This window comes from Kryptolebias marmoratus, linkage group LG1 (assembly GCF_001649575.2).
Source record: "Kryptolebias marmoratus isolate JLee-2015 linkage group LG1, ASM164957v2, whole genome shotgun sequence".
In the NCBI taxonomy this organism is placed as follows: Eukaryota; Metazoa; Chordata; class Actinopteri; order Cyprinodontiformes; family Rivulidae; genus Kryptolebias; species Kryptolebias marmoratus.
The window spans coordinates 10,614,183-10,638,960 of NC_051430.1; the positions used below are offsets into that span (position 1 = coordinate 10,614,183).

General features: G+C 42.4%; 2 protein-coding genes across 5 annotated transcripts; both read right to left on the reverse strand.

Moving 5' to 3' along the window:
- Window positions 1-545: 545 nt before the first annotated feature.
- LOC108234997 (paxillin) lies at window positions 546-19,824 on the reverse strand. 3 transcript variants are annotated; one of them, XM_025005612.2, is made up of 14 exons: window positions 19,668-19,824; window positions 9,217-9,425; window positions 8,997-9,082; window positions 8,762-8,901; window positions 8,209-8,392; window positions 6,913-7,027; window positions 5,523-6,782; window positions 4,741-5,007; window positions 4,223-4,627; window positions 3,907-4,068; window positions 2,943-3,116; window positions 2,782-2,863; window positions 2,528-2,676; window positions 546-2,452 (listed from the first exon to the last, which is right to left on the reverse strand). In XM_025005612.2, exons 1-14 carry the CDS (start codon window positions 19,678-19,680, stop codon window positions 2,186-2,188), a joined length of 3,513 nt encoding a protein of 1,170 aa, XP_024861380.1. In that variant the 5' UTR covers window positions 19,681-19,824; the 3' UTR covers window positions 546-2,185. The 3 variants fall into 3 exon arrangements, with proteins under 3 accessions (XP_024861380.1, XP_017270172.1, XP_017270171.1); XM_017414683.3 differs by lacking the exons at window positions 4,223-4,627; window positions 4,741-5,007; window positions 5,523-6,782; XM_017414682.3 differs by lacking the exons at window positions 546-2,452; window positions 2,528-2,676; window positions 2,782-2,863; ... (1 more) ...; window positions 3,907-4,068; window positions 4,223-4,627 and having other exon boundaries at window positions 4,873-6,782.
- Window positions 19,825-20,945: 1,121 nt separating this feature from the next.
- ctu1 (cytosolic thiouridylase subunit 1 homolog (S. pombe)) lies at window positions 20,946-24,503 on the reverse strand. Of its 2 annotated transcripts, XM_025005587.2 has the most exons (4): window positions 24,344-24,503; window positions 23,381-23,554; window positions 22,045-22,545; window positions 20,946-21,967 (listed from the first exon to the last, which is right to left on the reverse strand). In XM_025005587.2, the coding sequence occupies exons 3-4, from the start codon at window positions 22,538-22,540 to the stop codon at window positions 21,432-21,434; spliced, it is 1,032 nt and encodes a 343-aa protein (XP_024861355.1). In that variant the 5' UTR covers window positions 22,541-22,545; window positions 23,381-23,554; window positions 24,344-24,503; the 3' UTR covers window positions 20,946-21,431. The 2 variants fall into 2 exon arrangements, with proteins under 2 accessions (XP_024861355.1, XP_017270173.1); XM_017414684.3 differs by lacking the exon at window positions 23,381-23,554 and having other exon boundaries at window positions 24,344-24,502.
- Between the last annotated feature and the right edge of the window lie 275 nt (window positions 24,504-24,778).

Below are 24,778 nucleotides of genomic sequence, written 5' to 3' on the forward strand. Positions count from 1 at the left end.
ATATAGATAATTTCATCATTAATATTACATGATGAAAGATGTAAACAGTAAATGGCGAATCTCAGTTTTTTGGTATTATAAAATAGGATTTTATTGTCTAAATCCTAACTAATGATCACATTAGCATAACATCACACTTATTTTAAAACTGTATTTTTTCAATGCAGATTCATTCTTTTAAAACGTATAACTTGATGATACTTGTGCATTTCATCTATAAATTAAAGCTTTCGTTATGCATTTGTAGTTCTTGCAGTCTTCCAGCAGGTGGAGCTGCTGCTCAACCAATTTAGCCCCACCCATAAGTGGTCACGCCCACACGTGACTCCGCCCACCATCCTACTGCAATGTTTTTTCCTTTTTTTGGGTTAGCCTCCAAATCTTTTAAACCAGAGGGCTATACAAAGATACAAATCCAATAAATTACATTATTTTAGGTCCGATTTTTTTTTCTTTTTTAGTTTTAAAATGTTATTTATTTAATTTTGAGAATCTGAAGCAGACATGGAGTAATGTTTATGTTCCAAACAGGAAAAAAAAGTAGCTTTGATAGCAAAACAGAATTTATTTGCTTATTCAGAGAAAAACTGATGACTCTCACTATTGATATATAGTGACATTCAAACTGAAAAGAAAAGAAAAATAAAGACAAGACAAAAATGATTTGAAGGTATGGCTTTGGTTAAACAACACTCCACTATATTGATTTGACCAGACGCCTCTTTCAAGGCGTCTTAAACAGAGTGAGAGAAGAATTAAGGCCCTATAATTCCCTGAAGAAGACAAAAGGCCAAACTATCATGAACGCAGAGACCCAAGCTAGTGGTCATACAGCAGTTGCTACTCAGAAGCTGTAGGAAGTGAGTCATAGTCCCACCGATTAATCTGGCAGACCACCCAGCTCTTTTTTAAGAGCCAACACATTTCTGTGGACTCACAGACCAACAACAAAACACAAGAACTGTGGGCTAATAACCTGCTACCAGGATTTTACCGACACAACGCACAGACAACCTGTTAACTTGTGCTGGAAGGCTAAGTTGTTAATCCACAGTTGCGCAGTTATTGGAGGATCACATACAAAGAGTTTACTGTTCATCAGTTTCTTAATACAGTAATCACAGCAATAGCTTCACCACGCCCCTCCCTCGCTGAACAAGTGGTTACAAAACACAAACGCTGTAGCTGCATTCTTATTTTTGACACAGACCTTCTCAGAATCCAGTCAGAAATGGTAATAGTCGTGTAAGAGATGCAAACACCGTGGCTCCACTTGTGTGAGACAAGTGTTTTCATGTTTTTGCGTTTCTCCAGAAAGAAAAGGAATGATTTGACAACACAAAATGTCAAAACAGCTGGTTATTGACTCTTAATAAAAACCAACAAAATATGACTTTCTTTTGCTTTTAGCTAGAAAAAAACTGATTAATTTACCCATATTGTTGCTTTGTAATATGTATCCACACTTTCATACAAGAGCTTTTGATGAAGTGACTCTAATATCACCTGAAAGTCACATGAAAGTTCTCATACACTTAACAAATAACCTAATACTGAGTCGCTCTTTTCCAGTCAGGATTCATCCGTGACGCCGTCAAACTTTATCATAAAAAGACGTCTCTAAGAGCCTTTTGGTTCTCACCTGTTTTTCAAAACAACGTCTGTACTGCACAGCTAAAAACAACAGTTCACCTGCTCCCTACCTTCTGGACTTTACAACAACACACTCAACCAGTGAGCTTTTATGAGTTACATAAAAGAACCGCCGCCCTTTATCTTTGGGAAAAAAAGTCCATCACATGCTAGGAGACAGGAAAGAAATGTCTTCTGCTCGCTTTATAAAAAAAAAAAACAGCACTTTTCTGGCATTTAGAAAAGAGTTTCGATGTCATTAAAATGCTGACTATGTCTGCGTCACATTCACTGATAGACTCAAAACAGCTTGAAAATATGTTGCTGTCAGCGTATAGTAGATTTCTTTACTTCAGAAAGATATTAAAACAATTAGTCAGGCAGTTTGCTACTTCACCAACCTATACACACTTCCAACACTATCATGACCACAGAACAACTTTCTCCTGCACCACAAACAAATCCACCTTCACACCACTTGCACTGAAATGATCGAAGCATTTATCTAAGGCCTGACAGAAATGTGGCGCTGCCATTTGCTCTCCCTAAATCCCTAACTGAACAGTTTGATGAAGCAGCTGTGACAGTAGGGTTTGTCGTTTTGCTCTTTGAAGGTGCCTTTGTTGAGTTGTTTCAAGCAGAAGGCGCAGACAAAGTGCTCCGGGTGGAACTTCTTGGACATGGCTGTGATGCAGCGCCCTGTGATGGGCTTCTGACAGCCCGAACAGAGGGAGCCACGTCGCTCGTGGTAGTGCACTTCACAGAAGGGTTGGCCGTCGTGCTCGAAGAAGCTGCCATTTACGAACGGGGTGAAGCACTCCTGCACATGGACACAGGCCGTTATTCTAGGTTCTACACAGGGAACGGGGCCGTGACGCGAACGTAGTATACAAACCCTGCAAACGAAACACTCTGGATGCCAAAGGTTGTTGAGTGCAGAGATGTAGTTTTCCAGAATGGCTCTGTAACAGCCGCCACATTTGGGTGCAAACATATCAAAGTAATCCTTCCTGCAGTACGCTTTTCCATCCTTTTCATGAAAACCTTCAACCATAACACAGAAACACACATTTCTTTATTATTCAATCTTTAATGCAAAAGCTCAAATTGTACTAATTCAATGTAAAAAATAAATAAAATAATCAATACCCTCTGGGCCAAAGAAGGATCCACACTGAGCGCAGAAGAAGTGCTCAGGATGCCAGGTTCTGTCCAGCGCCGTCACGACTTTCTGAATGGATATGACGGCACTTATTACGAACCGAAAACATCGAAAACAGAGCTCACGTGTGTACAGAGAGATGACTCACATCCAGTATGGGCCCATTGCAGTAGTAGCATCGAGGAGAGAACAGGTTATGGTAATCTTTCTCACAGTAAGGCTGTCCTTCTCGCTCAAAAAAGTTCCTGGAGCCGATCTCGTCCTGACAGTGTGTACACACAAAGTGTTCAGGGTGCCACGTGCGGCCCATGGCAGTCACCACCTGAGCAGGGAGAGAGACGGGAGAGCTTTTAGTACGCAGAGTCTAAACGCTGTAAAGCGCTTGTCCTGTACGTCATCACACGAACGTACAAATTATACACCAAAACATGTGGCTCGATCAGGAACAGGGTTTTATGACTTCTGGTAGTGGGGCATTGTACAACAGACATAATTAACGAACAACTGCAAGAAAAAAAAAAAAGAGGGATCTATGGGATTCTATGAGAAAATTCAGCTCTCTTTCTGAAGCTCAAATATACGTCACAGAAACATCATTCAAAGTTTAAAATGGTCAGAGAAAGTTGGATTTTATATGACTGAACTGGCGTTTTCATATCTTTTACAGTTTTTACACAATTAGAGGTTAAGTTTTAATGAAAAGTTAAACTCATTTTTAACACTGTGGAAACATAAAAACTCACGTGCGTGACCATCAGAGTTTTGCTGATCGTGATTTAAGAATTTGTAAAATCTGACTTGTTGTTTTCACACAGCCAGTGTTTGAGGCTGGTTTTTATCTGCCTCTCATTAACCTGGCACTCAGGGAGCGAGAGAGACATATGTGTGGTTACTATGGTGACCACAGTGAGCCACTGCTGGCAGCCGTTTTCACATTTCTTTTTAGCTTGGTTCACTCTACACTTTTTATACAGTTTGTATATATCACAATGTAGACATTTCTTATCTTAGATCGTTTTAAATGAATTTTTGGCAGTAGCTGCACTGGCATTCATCAAAATCTCTCCGGAAATTTTCCATTTCCAGTTACAGATGCATTCATTTTATCTCACCTGTCCCACGATGGGCTTACAGCAGGCGCCACAAACGCCTTTAGCTACTGTCTGCACCCCCAGTTTGTTGAGGTCAGACTGCAGGCTACCGAGCATGTTGTCCAGCTTGTTGACCTGCGTTGGGGGCCCACCAGCAACACCAGCTTTCCCTTGGGCCATAATCTGAAACGATCCAATGTCCAAATTGTTACGACAGTAATGCGTATCTTTTATACACATAAAGGTGCAACTAAAGTAACTCAGTACAGAAACACTCAACTTTACTGAAGATTAAAATGTGTGAAAAACAGAAAGGATAAGAGACAGGGATTCATGCCTGGATCGGAGGGAAGAATGGGTCATATTCTGTTTGGCAGCCTACAGACACCAGGACTTTGGGTGCAGGTGGTTGTACTGGCTCCACTGGTGGCGGTCGGGCCGGGGTGCTGAAGATATGGGGAGGGGGCTCTGGTTTAGGGGCGGGAGGGTCTTGAACTGGGGCTGGTGGAGGTGATGCTTTTATAACCTGAAGAGGTGGAGGGGGGACTGGGTCCTGAACTCGGGTAGTTGCTAGGCGGATAGAAGAGGGTGGAGGAGGTGGAGGTGGAATTGGAATAGGGAGCTGCTGGACTGGAAGTGGTCCCTTAGGTTCCTCTACAACAGGGGGACGGCGAGATATAGGGGGGGAGAGGGGTGGGAGAACCTTCCTGACAGCGACAGGCGACTCAGGGGGAATTATGATCTGAAGAAAGAAAACACACAGAAGGGAGCAGACAGAGAGGAAAATGGAGGAAGCTAGAGGACAAGTGTTAGATGATAAATTTTGGTGAAACTGTTGAGCACACTGAAGCCAACCTTATCGACCTCACTTCCAGTGCCTTCGGGACGGAGGCGCTGAGGTTTGGATGTCACAATGACACCCTCAGTCAGCCACTCGTCCGACTGTTTGCGCCGCCGCTCCGAGCGGTTGATCCCAAGTTTACCCTGGAGCTCCTCGATGAGACGGTCCTGAGAAGAGTTCTTGTTTACAATGATGGGTCCCATCTTCCTGCGCAGATGACCATCTCGGTACATGGGGTGCACATTGGGAATCTCCTTAGTGCGCCTAATCATCGCTTTTAGCTGAGAGGGAAGAGTGAGCACCTTTTCTTACATTTACATTCAGGGTAAACCAGCACAAGCAAACATGCCAGGATGCTGGGGAGATCAGTGGGCTGTGGATCACACCTCATGAAGTTATTGCATGCTTCGGTCCCATCAGCACACAAAAGCCTTCCATCCAGACTTTTCAAGCAATTAGAAAATCCTCACCAGACAAGTTGCATTAGTTTCCTTTGCACAGAACTGCCGCAACAGGCCACAAAGATTATAGTTATAACAGCACCAAGCAGTGAGGTGAATGTGAGTTTAGTTTCAAACTAAAAGCTCTGTTAGATGCCATCTATTCATGTACCTTCTGCTTTGAAAATATAAAATGTTTATGTATGTTTATTTTAAAAAGTTCAGATATGGAAGCCATGGCAGATAAATATTCCCTGGCTTCTTTCAGCCTCCCTTAAAGAAGAGGCTAGCATGTATAAAAGCATCATTAGCCTGGAGCGAAACAACTTGCGTCACACGGGAGTGCAGATGCATACATGTCCTGTTGCAGAGACTCTGTCTATACTGGGAGTCTGCAGGAGGGGCAGGTCCAGGGCTACATCAGGGGTCCCGGGGCACGAGGAGGGGGTCATGCACTCATCCATCCAGCTGGCTTCTGTCAGCGGAGTCATGCTGCCATCTGTGTACAGCCTCTCCGTGTAAGGCGTCATGGTACCATCCAACCCATCGTGTAAGGACATGGACAGCTCCTCGTCAGCCCAGTCCAGGTCTCCGTTCCCATCGGTGCCGCCGTCCACTGAATCATCTGTGAGGGTGTTGGTGGCACTGGTGAAAGTGTCGGGCTGCTCACTGCTTCTGTCTACAGGAAGGATAAGCTCCTCTAGCACCTCCTGCAGCCTTTTGCTGTGGCAATGTGCCTCCTCCTCTTGTGCTGCTGTACGACTTTGTTCAAAGCTCATTGCTAACAGCTTGTCTAGTTCATCATCCAGGGTGGGCTCAGCCACAGGGGGTTGATGCACAGCGAGGGGGACGTCTCTCTGAGCTGCAGGTGGCACCTCGTACAGCTGTCTGCTGGTGCTGGTGAAAGTCAGTGGAGATGGGACCATCAGTGGAGAGACTGCAGGTGGTGAGTATGTTTTCGATGAAACACGTTCACAAGATGGAGATGCCGCAACAGGGAGTGGGGGAGGAGTAGAGAAAGGAGGAGTGAAGCTTTTTGGAAGAGGTGGATTGGAAAAATTTACATTGTGGTTCTGAAAACAAGCAGACCCCTTGCTCACAGACTCAGGAGCACAGGACAGTTTACAGACAGTAGCTGAGGGTGACATTCGCTCGACCGATGGACTCGGGGACTTGGGGCTCTTGCAGTCCAGGACAGTATTAACTGAGCTAAGTGAGGGGGTGGTGGTATTGGAAAGACTTGGGCTATTTCCCAACAAGCTGGAATTGGAAGGAGCCGACTGAGAGCGAACTAGCAGGGTCTTTGTTTGGGATGACAGCATGGTGCCAGAGACGTCTATGACAGAGTCCGCATCTATGTCACTGGCTGCAGAAAGGGAGGAGGTGGGACTGTAGGGAGCGAGACGGCTCGGACGGGGCACCGACATGCCACCATCTCCTCCATCCTCATCTATGTGCAGCTCTAGACCGGCAGGTAAAGGGAGGAGGGGAGTGGCAGGCGGGTTGGACAGACTAAGGGAGGAAGAGGCCACTGGAGTAACAGAAGACAACACTGGAGAGTGACGAAAGGTGGAAGGAGCCCCTGGGGGGTCGAGCAAAGAGCCCAAAGAGCTGGGCTGGAAAAACAGAGAAGTATAAGCGAAATAAGAGAAAAAGGACAGAGATAATGAGAAATATTTCAGGAGAGGCTTGAGTTTTATTGATGAAGTAACGCCTTTCCAGTGTTTGCTCATTCTGTTTTGGTACCTTGAAGTCAGACAGAGAGGCCATCAGCTCATCAAGCTCTCTTGTTGCGCAGGAAGCTGAAATTCTGGCTTGTTGTTGAGATGATGTATCCAAATCATTGTGACGAGTGGAGGAGCTGAAGATTACAAATAACAATGCAATCTGTTAATATAAACAATAAAGCTTCACTGTCAGCCAAGCACAATATATCTATCTTAAGTATCAACAGAACATAGAAGTACATCCCCCACAAAAGTGATGGAAGGAGTAAGAAATGACACGGATTGATTTTAACAAATAAATTATAGAAGTTTTAAAAATATAGCTCTGAGGTTATGAGATGTGCTCTAATCACTTAAAGGACAAGATTTGATGTACAAAGCAATTTAGATTTTACGATTTTTAAGATGTACCTTAAATGCATCATTATGTTTACTGTTTTAGTTGCAGTTATATTTAAAGTTGCTGCTTTCACAGTGATGGAGATTCACAGTTCTTATTTCTTTCATGTGGCAATAGCTTAACCATGTTTCTTAATATCATCCGGGTTTAAATAAATCAGCTATTGAGAAACTTAGTCTACATGCACAATTCATAGCTGTGGTTCAGCTGCAGCTGCTCGGCCAAACTGATTAAAATGAAGTAGACAGAGTACTCGTCCTTTTCACTGGAAAACAGCCTCAGTTTGTACAGCACCTTGCTAAATTTATTTCCATTTTCTTTTTTGAAAACATAAGTGGCTGACAAAGACACTAATTCTCCAACTTCCTGTGTTGGACAGAAACACAGAAGACAAGCAGAGGTCTGGTTGTGTTGTGAATAAGAAATAAACTCATTATCACAGCTTCAACAGGTGAAAGGTTTCCCTTTGAGTGTCAGACTATATCTATATAAAAACACTATTACGGTATTTTTCTATCATGTTTGATAAATATTTATGTCAGATGAAAAGAAGATATACTGCCCATGTTTTCACAACATTAACATTAAAAATATTCTCTTCCTGACCACATAATTCTTATAGGAATTAAAAAAACTGCTTTGTAATTCCTCACATGCACTCAAACTTGCAAACAAAAGGCGCAGAGAGTGTGCACGCACAAAACATTCAATTTCTTGCAACTTGCAACTTGATTAATAATGAACACTTTTCACAGTCTGAAAAACTCAGGCAAAGTCAAAACAGTTACATATTTGCAATAGAGTGATGCAGTGACACCACACTGCCCAACGTGATCCTTTTATTCTTCAACAGGCTGCTGACACACAGGATTTTTGCAGAAGAGAAGCAACACTTTTAAACTAGAAACCTCATACCTGGGTGAAGGCACCGAGCCCTCCAGCTCATCCAACAGACTCTCCACCGTAGGTCGAGCCTCCTCCGGTCTTGTTCCATTTCTCTTCGGTTTCTCCTGAGCTGGAGGGCTTACAAGGATGTCAGGGGCGCTGCCGTTCTCATAGTGGGTGATGCTGCTGGACGGTAAGGGTGGAGCTGCCTCCTCTGTAAACATTCAAGATTTTTTTTAGTAACACCTTCCCTTGTGCTATTTCACAATTTGTACCAACGGACTTCATCTCCTCCAGTTGGAATAAAGCGGGTGAGCAAAGACACAAAGAGAAAGGTTAAACACTAAATGAACTAAATATTGTAAATGTAATCAAAATTTACTACATAAAATTACAGTGTCACAGCAGTTTTATGTTTCAGCTGCCAAAAAGAATGAATTGGTTTATCTGTTTCTCATATCACTGACACTATCCCCTCCAAGGTTATTTTAAGGAACTGAAATGTTGTTCAAAGCTGTTTTTGGTTACCAGGAGAGACAAGAGGACAGAAATTAGACAAATAAGGGGAGGTTTTAGTTTCTACCTGTAGTGGGGAAAGAAGGAGAGCTCTGTTGCACTGCATTAAGTTCCAGCAGAAGCCTGTCCAGCTCCGAGAGGTTACTGCCCAGGGCAGAGGTCATGGCTGCTGAGGACGAGTCTGAAGTCTTGTGTTTGTTTGGAAAACTGAGAAGGACACAAAGAGCAACTGAAGGTAAAAGAAAATCCCAACCGATGTGGTTCCCTTTAAACAGAGAACACCTCACGAGGGCAAAGGACACCTGTAAACGTGGTCCTCTTCGATGTGTGACAGCGGAGAACTGCTGCTGTCCCTGGACCACGAGCTCTTCTGTCCCGAGCCTAAAGACTGCAGAGGACGAATCAGGCATTAACGTCATTCTAAAAAATAATCTGAACCAAAAGACTTCTAACAAGTTAGATATCTGTGATTATGATCAGTTCAGTATCACTTGCACACAGGCATATACAGGAGAGACGTACCTGCTGAGAGGAGTGGTGGGAGTTTGGCTGATCAGCCAGGGAGCCATTCAGAGCCTCAGCTGAAGGTGGAGAAGGGACTGGAGGTGGCACCGACACATCCTGGTAGGTGTGTCCTCCAGTAGGGATGGAGTAAGGGGTTTCATCAGGCAAGAAGACCGGTCTCTTTGAGATGTGGGATGTTGTAGATTCCAGATCTGCCAGCAAGGCATCTAAAGAACAGGACATTTTCAATGTACAGCACGTTTACAACCCCAAAATTTGTCTTGTAGGTTTCAAAAATATATAAGACTATACATAAACTCTCATTTGAACAAACATATTACAGATAAATTCCCTAAACAGTCTTTGAAAGTGATTGAACATGTTTGGAGTGGGATTTTTGGTTGCTCCGAATCTGAAGTGACAGTCTGTGTGTGTCGTTCCAATGTGTCAAAAAGACAAAAAGATTAACTTCTCATAAACATTTTCTTTATCTAAATCGAAAAGGTCTTTAAAAAAATACTCATCTGAATCCCAAATATCTTCTTCCATCACTCCAGAATAAAAATACAACCTTGCAGCAAATGAGAACTACCCATCTATGTTTTTTGAATTTTTATTTTTGAAATCTAGTCATTAATTTCTTGACTGGATTATGGTTTGTCTTATGTTATCAAGGAGACAGGCCGATAACAAAGAGACAGACAGACAGAAAGCATTTTTGAGTCTCGTCCAGGGTTGAATGGGTACAGAGTTATTCAGCCGAGTGTTTGGCGTAACACAGGAACAAAATAAACCCTTACATCACGCAATCCATCTATCCCCAGTCTGTCCAGAATAGAACACAGTCACTGGCTGCATACTGTTACACTCCTGAGGATTGGAGGTGTGATATTGTGCTCTAAACAATCACAAGTTCACACTGCTGGAAAAGTCAGGGCAGAAATGTCTGAAGGTATCTAAGCAGACTTCTACTCACTCTGAAGCTCAGTCTATGTAAAACAACAGGTGTCTTCAAATTAGAAGCTTCTCCGTGAATGAAAACTCTCAAATACATGCAACATTACAGTAAATGTCCATTAAGCCAAGATAAGATTAACATTCAACACAAAACTGTCTTTCACAAACTAAAACACACATGAAGAAGTGGTTTTTAAAAAATCAAGTCAAGGATGAAAAAAGGACTGAATACTGGACTCGACTAAAACTACTTCGCTTGAACAATCAAGCCAGCAAAAAGACAATTTATTTCTATAATTCTTAAAGTGCAATATGTATACTCACATATTTTCCCTTGCTGTCCCAGTTATATTCTCCGTAAAGTAAAGGGAGTGTGAGTGAGGTACACAGCAGTACAGGCAAAGATAGTGCGAGCTACATGGAGAGATAACACGTTAGCTGACAAGGGGAGTGGTTAAATGTTAACACCAGAGACAATATCCTTTCAGCACCCCTCTATCTTATTAATATACACGGAAAAATATTCATGTAGTTTCATCCTCAAACCATATTTACAAAGAAATACCAAAAGATCGTAACCTCACGTGTCAATTTATAAACCAAAAGAAAAAAAAAGATGCAGGTTTAAGCGTTCAACGCTGATGACAAGTTTGAAAAATCAGGTAAATTTGAGCCTCTGAAACATTTCTACCCAACAGCTTTCACTATATTTAATCCTGACTCCTCATCATCACCATCTTCGGCCCAACGGGGGGATCCTTCCCAGAAGTCAAATGTTTTAAGTCCTGAAGTTTGACGTAAACCGCATGGGAGCACAAACCTATTTAAAGCAGTAAGCTCAGTGAGTACCCATGTCTGTGCAAATGTGCTGAAATATCATGACCAGCTCAAAATAATCTGCACCTGGTGCTGACATGCTCAACAAGGCCTCACTAAAGTTGACTTTGTCACTCATAAAAACAAAGCCTCCAGATAGAAAAATACCACAAGTGGATTTAGGACAAAGGTGAGCCGCAAAATGCAGCCGACCGAGTTTGGTTACAGATCCACATTTCTCTTACAGCAGCCTCCAAGTTGAAAAGTAAATGTTTTTGGGACTGACTACTTACTGACATGTATTCCTAGAAAGCTTCTTGGCTTTGGCAGGACTTCCTGAAGCCCTCCAAAACACGTGCAGATGAGGCAAAGTTTTAGAGGATAACTGGAAATGGTCCTAACCGCAGATACAAGACATCTGCAAATCATGAGGCAAGCCTGCAGTCTTCAGCATGCCCACACTTGGGATTTTTTTTTAAATTACAAAAAGGACGATACCCGGTGTATTATTCAATTAAAAGAAATAAATATACTTTGGCACTAAATCTGACATTTTGACTGCACGTCTGGATAAACATGACAATAACCCATTAGAGAAGATCTAAAATAAGTCACACCAGCTAGAAATTAGCATCAGAAAACTACTACGTCCAAGTTCTCAGCTTGTATTTTATTAAACTTTGATTAGCCAACCTGCAGTCTAAACACACAAGCTTGGGAAGCCATCATTATTAGGATATTGTGTCATAGTGTCCTGAGGTCTCAATCATTCTCAAATAGAAAACATCTTGAGTTTTTGGATGAAGACAAGAGAACATTTTTAGTACTTAACTTAAACTTAGAGGCAGTGTAAATTGGGGAAGTTTGAAATAGCTTTGGTAATGTGTCAGAACTGACATGTCAAGTATCCATGTGTTAAATATTACTGTTATAGCACTATCAAGGTGTGAAAGCAATATTATATTATTATTGACTGCAATTAATCCCAGACACAAACTGCATGCCAGTAATACACTTTGTAGGAACTCTTTCACCATTAGTTTACTATTCATTTCTCCTTATTTTATTTACTAATTCATGTAACTACAACTCTGTCTGGCAAAGGCACACGAGGCCAGAGAAACTTCGGTCTACAAAACATTAGAAGCATTAAGAATGCAAACATGCGCTGTAGGCCAAGTATCAGGCTAATCTTTTCCATTCCAGACGGGGGGTCGGAGCCACAATGGACAAAGTCCAATTCTGCTCTAACAGCATCCTTACTCAATGGTCCATTATACACAGTCTGTAGGAATAAAACTGTCATCAGAATTACATAACTGGATCAAATGATTCAAACCAAATTCATCAGACCTCAGTGAGACAATAAACTGATTTACAGTGGCTCTGTCCTGGATCTAACTGTGGTCACGCTGTGGTAACTTGTGTTGATCCTGTACACATTCTTGTGGCAGTGGGTACATGTACAGTCTTGACTTTGTGCGCCCTTATCCATCCACACATGGCCCTGCCACAGTCCTGCTATGTTTATCAGATGGGAATGAAGGTACATGGGGAATTCCACACATTCCTCTGTCCACTGCAGAAAAAAAACAAGCAATCAGGTAGGGACATGCGGAAAGTCGCTCTGGAAGGAGATCAGACAACCGTAAAACCTCTTTTAAAAAAAACTTATCCCTGCGCCCAAAAAAGTTAAAAATTAAAACTCTAGTCAAGCAGAAAAGCCCCCCCATTACCACAGGATTGTAGGTAGTGACTTGGTGAAGAATGTGTGTGAATACAAAACACTATCTGTCAATCCAGAGAATGAAATTAATGCGTTGCCAATTACAGGGCCTGTTCCGCTATCCACTGCATGTTTTGAATTCCACAATGAGAGAGATGTCAGTGTTTTTACTGCCCTTTACCACACGACGTGGAGTACAGTTCAGGCAGGGACAAAACCAGGGCTGCTTGATCTTTTCTATTACCGTGTGGCCAACAGTGATGGGTCATCAGGGTCCGTTCAGTTTATACCTGTTTATACCCAGGGAGCAAAAGAAGTAGAAATGGCCACAGTCCCACAGCGAAACCCTATCCCATCAGGCTAACCCGACAGGATATTTATAACAAACAAGAAAAGCAGGGGCCGGGGTGAGGCGGTGGAAGGCGAGATGCCAGAGAGACAGACAGGGATGGCTGCGGCAGCGCAGGAACCAGGAAAAGTTAGAATGGGCTGGCATCAAACTGAATAATGGATTAATAAGTAAAGATTGGTGAAGCATCAGAGATTATAGATCGACATCTGTTTCTAGGGTAGAACACAGGATCCCATACAGACAAAGGATGAATGATAGTAATGACATACAATCAGAGAGACAGAGGGATCTTTGGGTGATTACTGCCTAAAAATACCCTGCCAAGCAGACCCGCATCAGAAAGATGACACTCCCCTTGAAAGAGTGCTGGACCAAAATAAAAGTACTTCCCCAACAGAACAGTAAATCAGATCACAAGGGGGAGTCTAAAGCCTGATGTAGCACACGGTCACCGAGGACACATTCAGAGCCAGCCATGTATAAAAACCGTATGTCAGCGAGGAGCCCTTTGTGCTGCTGGAGACAGTCGAAGGAACAATGTCTTATTTTTCTGTCAAAGCTTGTTAAAGAAGACGATGTTGTTTTCTAGAAAGATAATCAGCCAGCAGAGGTGTAGCCATTAGACAGAATCGCAAGAGTTGCATTTCCATTGATGAAGTTTGACTGCATGATCTGGTCTGTATGGTTTTTATATTTTTCTGACACCAGGGAAACCATAAAGAGATATCTGAAAATACAGCATTACCCTTTTTTAATTCTTAAAACAACTCTAAAGAACATCATACTAAAATCCACACAAAAAGGCATAAATAATCTATTCCTGCCATAAACAAATATTTTCAACACTGATATCCACAAAACAGAATCAAACTATATAGCAAAAAAAATATTTCCACTTTAATAAATAACATTAAATATCCAAAACTGTAAGGAATTTTCCTCAGGTTTTTGTTTTGCAACGAAATTCTGAAACTACGCTGTACTTTTGGTGTTAGGTTATACAATAAAATGGACTTCCCCATTTGAACGTTTTAAGGGATTTTTAAAAGTGGATGTTACTTTTTTTAACACCTAACAAAACCTAAAATTGGTTTAAATGGGGGTTTAAAAACAAATCACAAGGTAAAATAGTTAAAGAGCATCAATCTGCAAGAGTTTGAACTTCAAGATTGCTCCACATTGTCAGTGGACCAGCATACACCAGCAGTCCAAGCAGAAAAATAAGGATGACAAAAACGTATAAATAACACCAAAAGAAGTATTTAGGAAACAGAGGAGAAAACCTCTCTGTTTATAGATTTAAAGTTCAACTCTCTGGGGTCGAACTGACAGCTTTTGAATTTGGTCCGGGTGTGCCTTATTTCTGTTTTGTTGCCAGAATTCATCAAGGCCTAATGTTTCTTCTGTCTCCATTACTCAGACGTGTTCAGTAAATAATCAGCGTTGTTCTGGGCCAACAGACCAAGCCATGGAAGTGAAAAGGCATGACAGAGAGGCAGGAAGAGACAAGAGGCGACTACAAGTGAATCAACAATGTGCTACAACAGCACTTAACAGTGGAAATGCTGTTCCAGCACCAAGTTCACAGATTGAAGGCCCACGGCTGCCCCCTTTAACAGGCGTTTGCTGGCCTCCAGGACTGACTCCGCTCATTGTTTCCCTCCTCTGTTTCCTGAGGATGTGGAACAGGCTCGGTTGCCTAAGCGATGAGGTCAGCCACGCAGCTCTCTCTTCTCCAGACCCAAAACAGGATGGGTGTGGAACAAGGCTGATTTACATTCAGGGGCTTCTTTCACAGGCAAGCCCACTGGTTAAGGGTGGTATGCACTAACCCTGTAGCTTTCATTGGGTGATGATAGCTAGTCTGGTAACCCTAACTCTGCCCCGCCGACACACCGAGACACAGAAAACCACTGAAGACCTTTCGAAGATTTCTGGCATGCTGTGTAAATACTGTAAACATGCAGGACCTTGATGTTGGAACTGCTAATAATGTTTGAGGAAAACTGCTTCCATGTGCCAGGTGATCGACTGACACTATGACAGCAAACGTTACAGAACCGCAGCTTGTTTATATACGCATTTAGGTTTGCTGCAGCTGCCTCAATATGTCCACAAATGCTCGCCGTACATCTCTCACTGCTGTAAACAGTAAAAGGGCCACCATTTCTCTGTTGTGTTACTAATCAGAAAAAAGGAGAACTATTTAGAAAGTAAGCAACTGCAAACTATTCATTCTTTGATCCAGTCCAGTTTCCAAACATCCGACTGCTTGCTCATCTGACTGAAAGATTAAAAATTAAAGGCTTAACATTCCTTAAAGGAGCGCGTATCACCCACCGCCTTTCATGCCAGAGTCTTAAATTGAGATGAGAAAGAACAGAGTTACAGCTGCTTTGGTCAAACCTTGTAAATAACCCGCTGCACAAACTCATGCGATATCTCACAGGATGTGTACGTTTTTGGAGTATGTGTAACAGATGGCTCTTAGCTACTACCACATCTGATTTTAGCTCAATATTTGTAAAACTGACTGAGTTATAGTCCTTTTACATGTCGCTTCATTGTAGACATCTAAAATGTGTTTAACTCCAAAAGTTAATCAGTTGTGGATGAGATATTTTGCTAACATGACAAATGAACACACACACACATTATCACCCCTTTCACCTTTGGCAGTGGGTGATAAAGAAGACGGTCTAACCAGATTGTCAACAACCTCCCCTGGACAGATGTTCGATCACATAATATATGTTAGCGTTAGAGCCTGGCAGAATAAAATAGGGTCTAACAGGAAAAAAAAAAGAATAAATCTTTGCGATATGACCTTTAAGGTCTCCTAATTTTACAGGGTCTGAAAACACAGCACTGTTGATAGACAGAGCTCATCTTTCTGTCACTACACAAGGGCGTAACTGCTGCTAAGCACTTGTAGCGTTAAGTGAAGCGAGGGCTGATGAAACACCACTTTGACAAACACAAGCTGTTTTTATGCAAACACTGCGGACCTGAAAATATTTGAGAGGTGCTCAGGAAGGGGAGGGCGCGGCACGAATGTTAGCAGAATTTGCTCTGGACTTATCAAAGGCTTGGAGTTCCTATAAAATGTCCAGGAGATCAGCAGGTGTGAGAACACAGGAGCTGAACTTGAGGAGCATTTACTGTTAGTGAGCAAACATGTCAGTGCTCGTAACCTTAGCTGCACCCCTCCTCCCCACCTCCCCCACTCTCTTTTTTTGCTGACCTGAATGTTGTTTACCACTCACGCTGCGATACACTCAGACAAGCGGTTTAAAGAACAACACACACACACAGTGTTAACACAGAGCTTTTAACACCATAACTTTTGCATCCTGTCCTCCCGGCTGAGCTCTTCAGACGGACACACCCCATGCACCCCCACCCCCCACTTGTGCTTCATGCTGTGAAAGTTGATCACCAGATGAAAAGTCCCCCGCTGTGAGGAGCATGCATGAACAGCAACTTCAGATCAAATCATTTCCACATTTTCCCCAGGTGTTCATGTGTGAAAATGGTCTCAGTCTCAACATGAAAAAAAATGAACTAAACAAACAAACAAACAGGAAGAGGCTCAGCTGACCTGGTAACGTATTAAATGTGTTACTATAAAGTTTTACATAATGCTACAGGTAAACCCTGTCATCACAAGGGCTAAGGGTGGGTTCAAATGACACTTATAGTTTGTCAGATTTCAAGTTTAGGTTATGCTGCTTTTATAGTACGTCTTAACAAATATGCCAACGAATATCCGTGCTCTGTGAACTTCGTGTTCTTGGGTCAGTTTACTTGCAGTGAAAATAGCTCTAATTATCGCCTGCTGCCGAAGATGAAAGAGGATAACGTTTTGGCCCATGTCTGCCTGTGTGTGTGTGTGTATTTGTCTGATGCCTGTTAGCAAAATCTCTCGTGACCTGCCAGACAAAAGTATCAGAGTGTAATCACTGGATGTACATTTACAACTGGTTAATGTTTAGAGTCAACCCCAGTTAAGATGGCCGTCACAGCTAAGCAAACAAAGCAAAAAAAAAAAGTGGCTCTAACCCAGTCAGTTTTACAGATATTAGGATAAAAGTGTGTGTGGTTATACCTGAGAGTGATTACAAACACATCTCACAACTGTTACAGTTGTCTGTTAGCAAAATATCTCATGAACCACTTGACAGATTTTAGTGAAACTTTCAGAAAGCAACAATTGTAACTCTGTCAATGTTATAGATATTGAGCTAAATTTTGTTTGGCAGAAGCTGAAAACCTCAACACAGATTTTACAACATCACACGAGACTGTGTATAACATATGATTTAACCAAAAAACTCCATTTCTTATCATTAGATGAACTAATGAACTAAAGAAGTCGACGGTGAGCTGAGTGGTGGCTTCACTGAACACCAACATGGCACTCAGCAGCAGCGGGACGAGCTAACAGGCAGGACAACGTGCCACGTGTGGCTCAAAGCCTGCGTCGGTGACCTGTCCTCTGGGCCACAGTCTAGGTCTGGCTGCCACCTGGTTATGACCGGTGGAGAAATCCACTGGAAATATTTGACTCAGGCGAACAGCGTGTCCAAATGCTCCCACACCGCTGAGGGAATTCCTTCCTCCAGCTGTGAGCAACGTGGGCAGCTTAATAACAAACAGTAGGAAAGACGAAATAATAATGAAAAGCAGAACGTGATCAGCACTTGAGCTAGGTCACGTCACAACAAAAATCAGAAAAAAATTTGGCTGAGAGTTCAGTCAAAGTGAACAGGTCGTAAAGCGTTTACAAATATTTAATGTGGTTTGTTTGTGCATATTTGGGAAGGGCGTGGAAATGTTACGACTGCCACAATGAGGGATTTAACTTGCTTTTTCTTTTTTTTTTTAAAAACTGTCTTCAAGTGTTGAAGGGTTTTCGCAGGAAAGGCTGAACCGAAAGGGCTGCACACACAGAGCCGAGAGAAATGGCAGGAGGTGAGTCATGAACCCAGCGAGTGTTTGGCCTTGGACCCCGACGGAGAACGATGTTCGAAATTCCTCAGCAGCCTCGACCCTCCTCTTCTTCTTCTTCAGTCTGCTGTTCAGAGAGTCTGCAAGCTCCCTCTCAGCCAACAATGAGTCCTTTCAATCACCAGCAGCAGCCAGAGCATCTAATGTGACATGGAGGTATTCTCCCAGTGACCGAACGTAAAATGTGGCTCATCGTGTTTCCACTTAAACAATTAACAAACCCACTTAACTGCAGTTCATCTTTGAAAGGTCAAGCCGTTTTTTCTTGAAGCAGAACAGCAAATACAGCGAACTGATCAGCGGATAAAATCTTTAACAATTAAAAGGCCTGGCATTTCATGAAGGAATGCACATCTCATGCCAGAGCGTTAAGCTGAAGTCATCCCTTCAGGAGAAACAACGGAGCCGCAGCCGTTTTGGTCAAATCTTGAAAATAACGTTATCTTGTGCGGTATTGGGACATCTCGTGCAGTCTGGTTGTGCTTGGCGTATGTGTTGGGCATGACTCTCAGCTACAACCACATCAAACTTGAGCTCAATATTTATAAATCTGACAGAGTTGTAGACATTTTGATTTGGACTGACTCCAAATTGGTGTTATTAAATGAGGATCCCTTCACAGGAAACCCCTCAGGTTTAAAACTGGGGCCTCGTGGATCATATGGACCCAGGGGCAGCAGGAGGGTTAAATGAAAACCAGTCTTTGACCAGCTGGCAAAACTTTCATCTTGCTTTGGGACTGATTTTCTCAAACAAATGATGACAAAATCACAATCAAGACGTTACTGTTCAATCTAAAAACCAGGTAGCGATTCATGACTAATTAGTAATTCAGCAGATTTTTTTTTTTTTTGCTTGTAGTTTAAGAAAGTAGCTTTGTTTTTTTACAGGGACTTTTATGATGTGCTAAAATCTGAGCTGCACATAATCAGAGCAGCTTATCTCCATGGCACTTTCTACAAAACTCCTCTGATCGTAACAGCCTCTGTTGGGTTTCAGCTGTAAAAGTTGGCCTTGTTTGTACAGCATGGCCTCAAACTCAGACCTTCACCAGCATCAATGCTTTTTGTTTTGTTTGACCTAATGAACACAGTGTAAGGGTGGTGCATATGTTGGTTTTCAGACTGTAAAATCAGGGCTGAGCTCACTTTGTGCTGCTCTAAATGCGGAGGCCTGTCGACTACACCGCTTCAAAGCAGGAATGAGCAGCCCGGGGGCAGGAGAGGAGGACTTCACGTAGAGCTCGGTGACAAAATGTCAACTATATATCTCTTCCTTCGGGCGCACATTTCACTCAAAGGGAGGCAGCAGACGCGAGCAATGAGCGGGGCAGCGCTAAGAAAGTTGTGTTTTTTTATGGAGGTGGTCGTAAAAAACGCTGAACGTCCAGCCGCCGAGTTTACTACGCTGCTTTCAAAGACAAATCAGCGTCTGAAACGTGTGCTCTTTCCCCCCCACACACACATATTGCGAAGAAACATTCATGTCGGACAACAAGTAGCTTGACCTACGGCGGACCAGAGACTGCTCCTCCGCCCCGCTGCTGTCCACTCTTTCCCTGGGTGTAAAAACCACATCGAGCTCCTCAAAAACAACGTCTCAACTCACCCAAGTCGTCCATGGCGGCTGTGTCGGTGCGGCCGGCGTTGGTTTACTGTTCAACGAGCTCACTGACGTCCGTATGAAGTCTAAATTTTTGCTCTTGAAACTTCTCCGCTCCTGCCGCTGGAAGTTGGTGAGGATCCGTCTCGTGAACGCGCAGCCGCTGTGAGTGCGCGTGCTTTCACTGAAGCTCGACAGAAGGGCGACATCTCGTGGCCAAAGGCTGGAACTGCAGGTAGGAGGGGGGAGGGGGGAGGGGGGGCAAAAACAAGCCAAAAAGGTTAAAAAAAACTTTTTAAAATGGGTAAAACGTTAATGTTTTAGTGTGTGAGCAGGTGTTCACGGCCCTGCGTGTTAGGAAAATATTTCATGAACCTCTATACACATTTAAATTGAACATGCAGACAATAATCACTAGCTGTACATCCACAACTGATTATCTTTAGAGACCAACCCAATTTAAGATGGCCGCCACAGCCACTGACCTTAAAAACACAAAAGTGTCTACAACTCAGTCAATTTTACAGACACTGACCTAAAGTTTGGTGTGATAGTTGCTGAGAATTACCCACAACACATATTCTGAGTACTAACATATGGCACAAGGTCTTTGTGTTAAATTTGTTGTCATTAACTATTTGAAATCAACTTTGCTTGTTAGCAAAACATCTCATAAAACACTGAACTCATTACCTTCTGGAGCCAACCCAATTCAAGATGGCCACCACAGCCAACTGACCTTAAAAAAAATCAGAAATGACTGTAATTTAGTTTTAAAATTTAGTGTGGTTGTAGCTGAGTCAGTAACAACACATACTCAAAGTGCTACTTGTTGTGCAAGATCTTTACCTAAAACTGTAGTGTTGTTGAAGTGAACCCTGTTCAACTGTTAGCAAAATATCTCTTGGTCAGGTTTTAATTCAATTTTAAGAATGCAATGACTGGATGTTTGTCTACAACTGATAAACTTTTGAAGTCAACACAATTTAAGATGGCCATCAGATCTAATAACATCTGAAAAAATAACATCGAGCTAAAAACAGATGTGCTGGTAGCTGAGTCAGACACATACTCTTGAGCGTGACCTTTCACAATATCGAATGAAATTGCACATAACATTTCAAGGTTTGACCGAAACTTGTGAAACAAAACACACATATAAATAAAACTGTTAGTGATAAGAATGGTGTTTTAGTACCGTGTATGTAGTAAAGTAATCTAAAGTAATGTGTAGTGATATCAGCTGGTTTCACACATTTTCAACACCTAGGAGATTAGTAAAGATAAGAATCATGACAAACATTTATTATAGTTTATGAATCATCTTTGAATCGTTGTCATATACACATTCCAAGAACTGCTACAGTGTGACATGAAAAATCAAATAAAACATGTTTTTGATGTGAGATTACATAGACACAACCTTATAATTTCTCTCCATCTCACAAAGCTAAAAATTTGTTAACGTAAATACATACTGACTGAAATTAAATTATATGCACTTAAAATTGTATTAAAAATATGTCTATCTGATTTCACAGAACATGACGATATCTTCTGCAAATGTTTAACAGTACCAGACAATAAATGTGCATTATTAAACTCTCCCAAAAAGTATTTCATTTAGTTCAGAAGCTGAAACTGACTCTTTACATGGTGAAGATACTTCACTTGTCTTAGGAATTTTGTCTGGTTTACCAAAAGTCTGGTCTTTACCCATTTCATCCTAATTTGGATCCTTTAACCTAAATGTTACATCGTTAATAATTGTCAAAAGTCTACAGATTTCAGCTTTCTCTCCTCGTTCTCAGTAAGGGGCTGCTGGGAGAGGATTTTTTCGTGCAGGCGGTGGTGCTTGCCGATACCCAGCTTCGGTAGACCGCGATTCAGGCCCTCCAGCAGCACACACGACTTGCACAGTGCCTGGCTGGAGATGTAACCGCAGCGAGAGCAGGTTCCCTGGACTGGCATCTTCACCCCCTCGCGCACAGACAGGTTCTCACCAGAGTGGATGATATCCACGATGGAGCTGGGCCGTATGCTCTCCAGGTCCTTGAGAAAGGTCCTCGCATGGCCACGGTAAGCGTTGGGAGAGTAGATGCACTCAGTGGAAAAGTAGTCTAATTTTTTAAAATAGGCATATAAAACGATCTCTTTCTCATAGGCGTATTTGAGGGGCTTGCACCGTGGTACAACCCCGTCGCCCTCACTCGCTGTGGAGATGGTGGTGCAGCGACGAAGGCGAGCTATGTCTCCACGCAAGACATTCATCAACACCGTCTCTGCCACATCGTCAGCATTGTGACCTGTGAAACAAAATGGACATAAATGTTATTCTAATGCAGCATGCAGGCGAAGGTCAATAATCTATTCAAAATCTTACCTGTACAGATCTTATCCACTTTCAGCATGATGGCTCCTCTGTCCAGTGCCTGTCTTCTGAACACGCCACAGAAGGTGCAGTTATTTTTCAGCCCCACCTGCTTCACTATAGCATCCATAGTCCAGCCGTACAGCTCCTCGTACGACACAATCTTCAGCGGCAGCTCATACTGCTGCTGATTCCTCTTCACGGTCTCCAGGGAGTCGTCTCGGTAACCAGTGATCCCCTCGTCCACCGAGATGAGCATGAGCTGGAGGCCGTAGCTGTGCCGCTCGTTGAGGAGCTTCATGACATGCGCGAGCACCGTGGAGTCCTTTCCCCCCGAGGCGGCGATCCCCACAGCTTCCCCGGGTTTGAAGAGCTCCGCTGCCACAATGGTCTGATGCACCTCCTCCTCAAAGGCCCAGAAGAAGCACTCCTTACACAGAGAGTGACCGGTCTTTGGACGCTTCAGCACGGCACGCTTTTCAGAGCAGCTGCTGCACAGAACCGGCATTCTGACTGTAGAAAGATGATTATTAAAAACATAACATGTGAATTTGGGTTAAAGAAATGCTCCCAAATATCTCCGACAATGACATCCTACTAACACACAGTGAGGGAAACAAGTTTCTATGGTAAGTTTTCTCATTTATGAAGAAATTAACTCAAAGACAAAAAAAAAAAAAAGTCTCTAATTTTTATGACAGTTTCATGTTAATGGAGAGAGACAGAATATCAACTAAAAAGTTTTTGTAGCCTCTGCAGTATGTTTTGTCACGCAGGAAGACCCGCCACGACCAATCTTCAGTGTTCTGGCTGAGGGAAGAAGGTTCTTGTCTTTTACGACACATGCTCCCTGTCAACAGTCCCTCAATGCAGTGAAGCTGTCCTGCACTCTTAGCAGACAAACAGCCCCAAAGCATAATGTTTCCACCTCCATGCTCGACTGTGGGAATGGTGTTCTTTCTGCCATACTCAGCATTTCTCTTCCTCCAAACTTTGCAGAGCGAGCGGATGCTAAAGAGCGCGATTTTAGTCTCATCTGACCACAGCACTGTCTCTCAAACCTTCTCTGATTAAATTAGATACTCACTGCCAACTTTAAGTCTTCCTCATCAAGGGGGCGTTGCAGGTGCTGCAACGTTTCAGTCTATTTCAGTGTACTGTGTTACCATTAGTGTCCTTGGCGAATGAGCTTCAGATCATTAATAAGCTCCTCCTGTGCAGTTGTTTTAGTTGTGGGCTGATCTCTCACATGATCATCCTCACCCCATGAGGCAAGATCTTGGGCAATTTGTAATTTTATACATCTTCCATTTCTGAACAATAACACCAGCTGTTGTCACCTTCTCACCAAGCTTCTTGCTGATGGTGTTGTATCTCAGTCCAGGCTTGTGCAGATCTACTGTCTTGTCTCTGGCGTACTTTGACAGCTCTCTGGTCTTGTTTGTGGTGGTGAGGTATATGTGTGCTTCACAAACACAACAAGTTGAGATTTATCTGTGTGCCATATGGGCACATAACCAATCTGTGGGAGACAGAATTCAGGCTGTGTTGTAGAGGATCAAATACTTATTTCACTCAGTGATGTAATGTTTTTTTTTTTTCTAGGTGTTTAGATGATCTTTGTTTCTCGCCATTAAACAGAAACTGCCATAAAAAAATAAGACTGTTCATTTCTTTGTAAGTGGGAAAACTTACAAAATCTGGATTATTTCCTCACTGTAGATAAAAGTAAAGATGATCTAGTTAACTTTAAATCAACATAAATATGTTTAACTTTACTTCTGATTTTAAACAAGTAATCCTAAACTATGATTATGGCAATGAATATCCCTTTACAATAAGTGTTAACATACTGTCTAATTTGAAGAAACTAATTTCACACAAACACCACATTTCTCCAATGAAATCAACATTACTTACTTTAAAAACAGTGATATTTATTCTGTTTCATTGTTGAAAAATAAGCTTCTCAGTACATCCTATCCTGCTTTTAATTAAAGCGTGTCGAGATGAATTAGTATGACACACCAGTGTATTAAACAGTTCTTGTATACAATAAACAATGTTATTTTTCTCAATGATAAATTGTAAACCTGTATCTTTCAATGCACTGAAGGCAATCTCTTTACAACTTACTGTACTTATGAGGAAGGACAGCAAATTAACTTGATATAAAGAGAGCCGAATTATCAAAATAAACTCAATGAACCATATGAACACCAGACGAACAACATGATACTAAATATATACAGATAAAACATTAGCTAGACAAGAAAACACATCAGATTTACGTCAGATAAGGTTTTCATACCGACGTTTCCAAAGAGTTCAGGTTTGATGTGGGAATGAAGTAAAAAATCAAGCTTCAAAACTGTTTTTTTTTTTTTTTTACCAAACAGTTTTGGGACTAAACTACAAACAGCCGCATGTTGCTACCTCATATTTTGATAGCCTCTCTGACCGGAAGCAGACAGCTGCTGCAGCTGTAAAAACCCCGCAGCGCCGCCTGTCGGCCGGAGGCAGTCAACGCACTGTGCCCGCAAACAAAGTGTTTAAAAGATTAATTATCGCCTGCCGACGAAGGAGGCGACTCTGTCAGCCTGTTAGCAAAAGATCTCGTGCACCACAAGACGATTTTATTGAAACTTTCAGAAAGTAATCACCGAGTGTTTATCTACAGCTCATTAACCCAAGAATTAACCCAATCAAAGATGGCCGCCCCAGTCAACTGACCCTAGCCAACAAA

What these genes read in the sequence shown, in the direction of transcription:
- ctu1 (XM_025005587.2), bottom strand. Translation starts at nt 22,540, where the DNA reads ATGCCGGTTCTGTGCAGCAGCTGCTCTGAAAAGCGTGCCGTGCTGAAG. An exon ending in AGTGGATAAGATCTGTACAG is followed by an intron (nt 21,968 to 22,044) that starts GTAAGATTTTGA and finishes TTTGTTTCACAG; the next exon opens with GTCACAATGCTGACGATGTG.
- LOC108234997 (XM_025005612.2), bottom strand. An exon ending in TCCTTCTTTCCCCACTACAG is followed by an intron (nt 8,393 to 8,761) that starts GTAGAAACTAAA and finishes GAATGTTTACAG; the next exon opens with AGGAGGCAGCTCCACCCTTA. An exon ending in GAGTCTCTGCAACAGGACAT is followed by an intron (nt 5,008 to 5,522) that starts GTATGCATCTGC and finishes CTTCCCTCTCAG; the next exon opens with CTAAAAGCGATGATTAGGCG.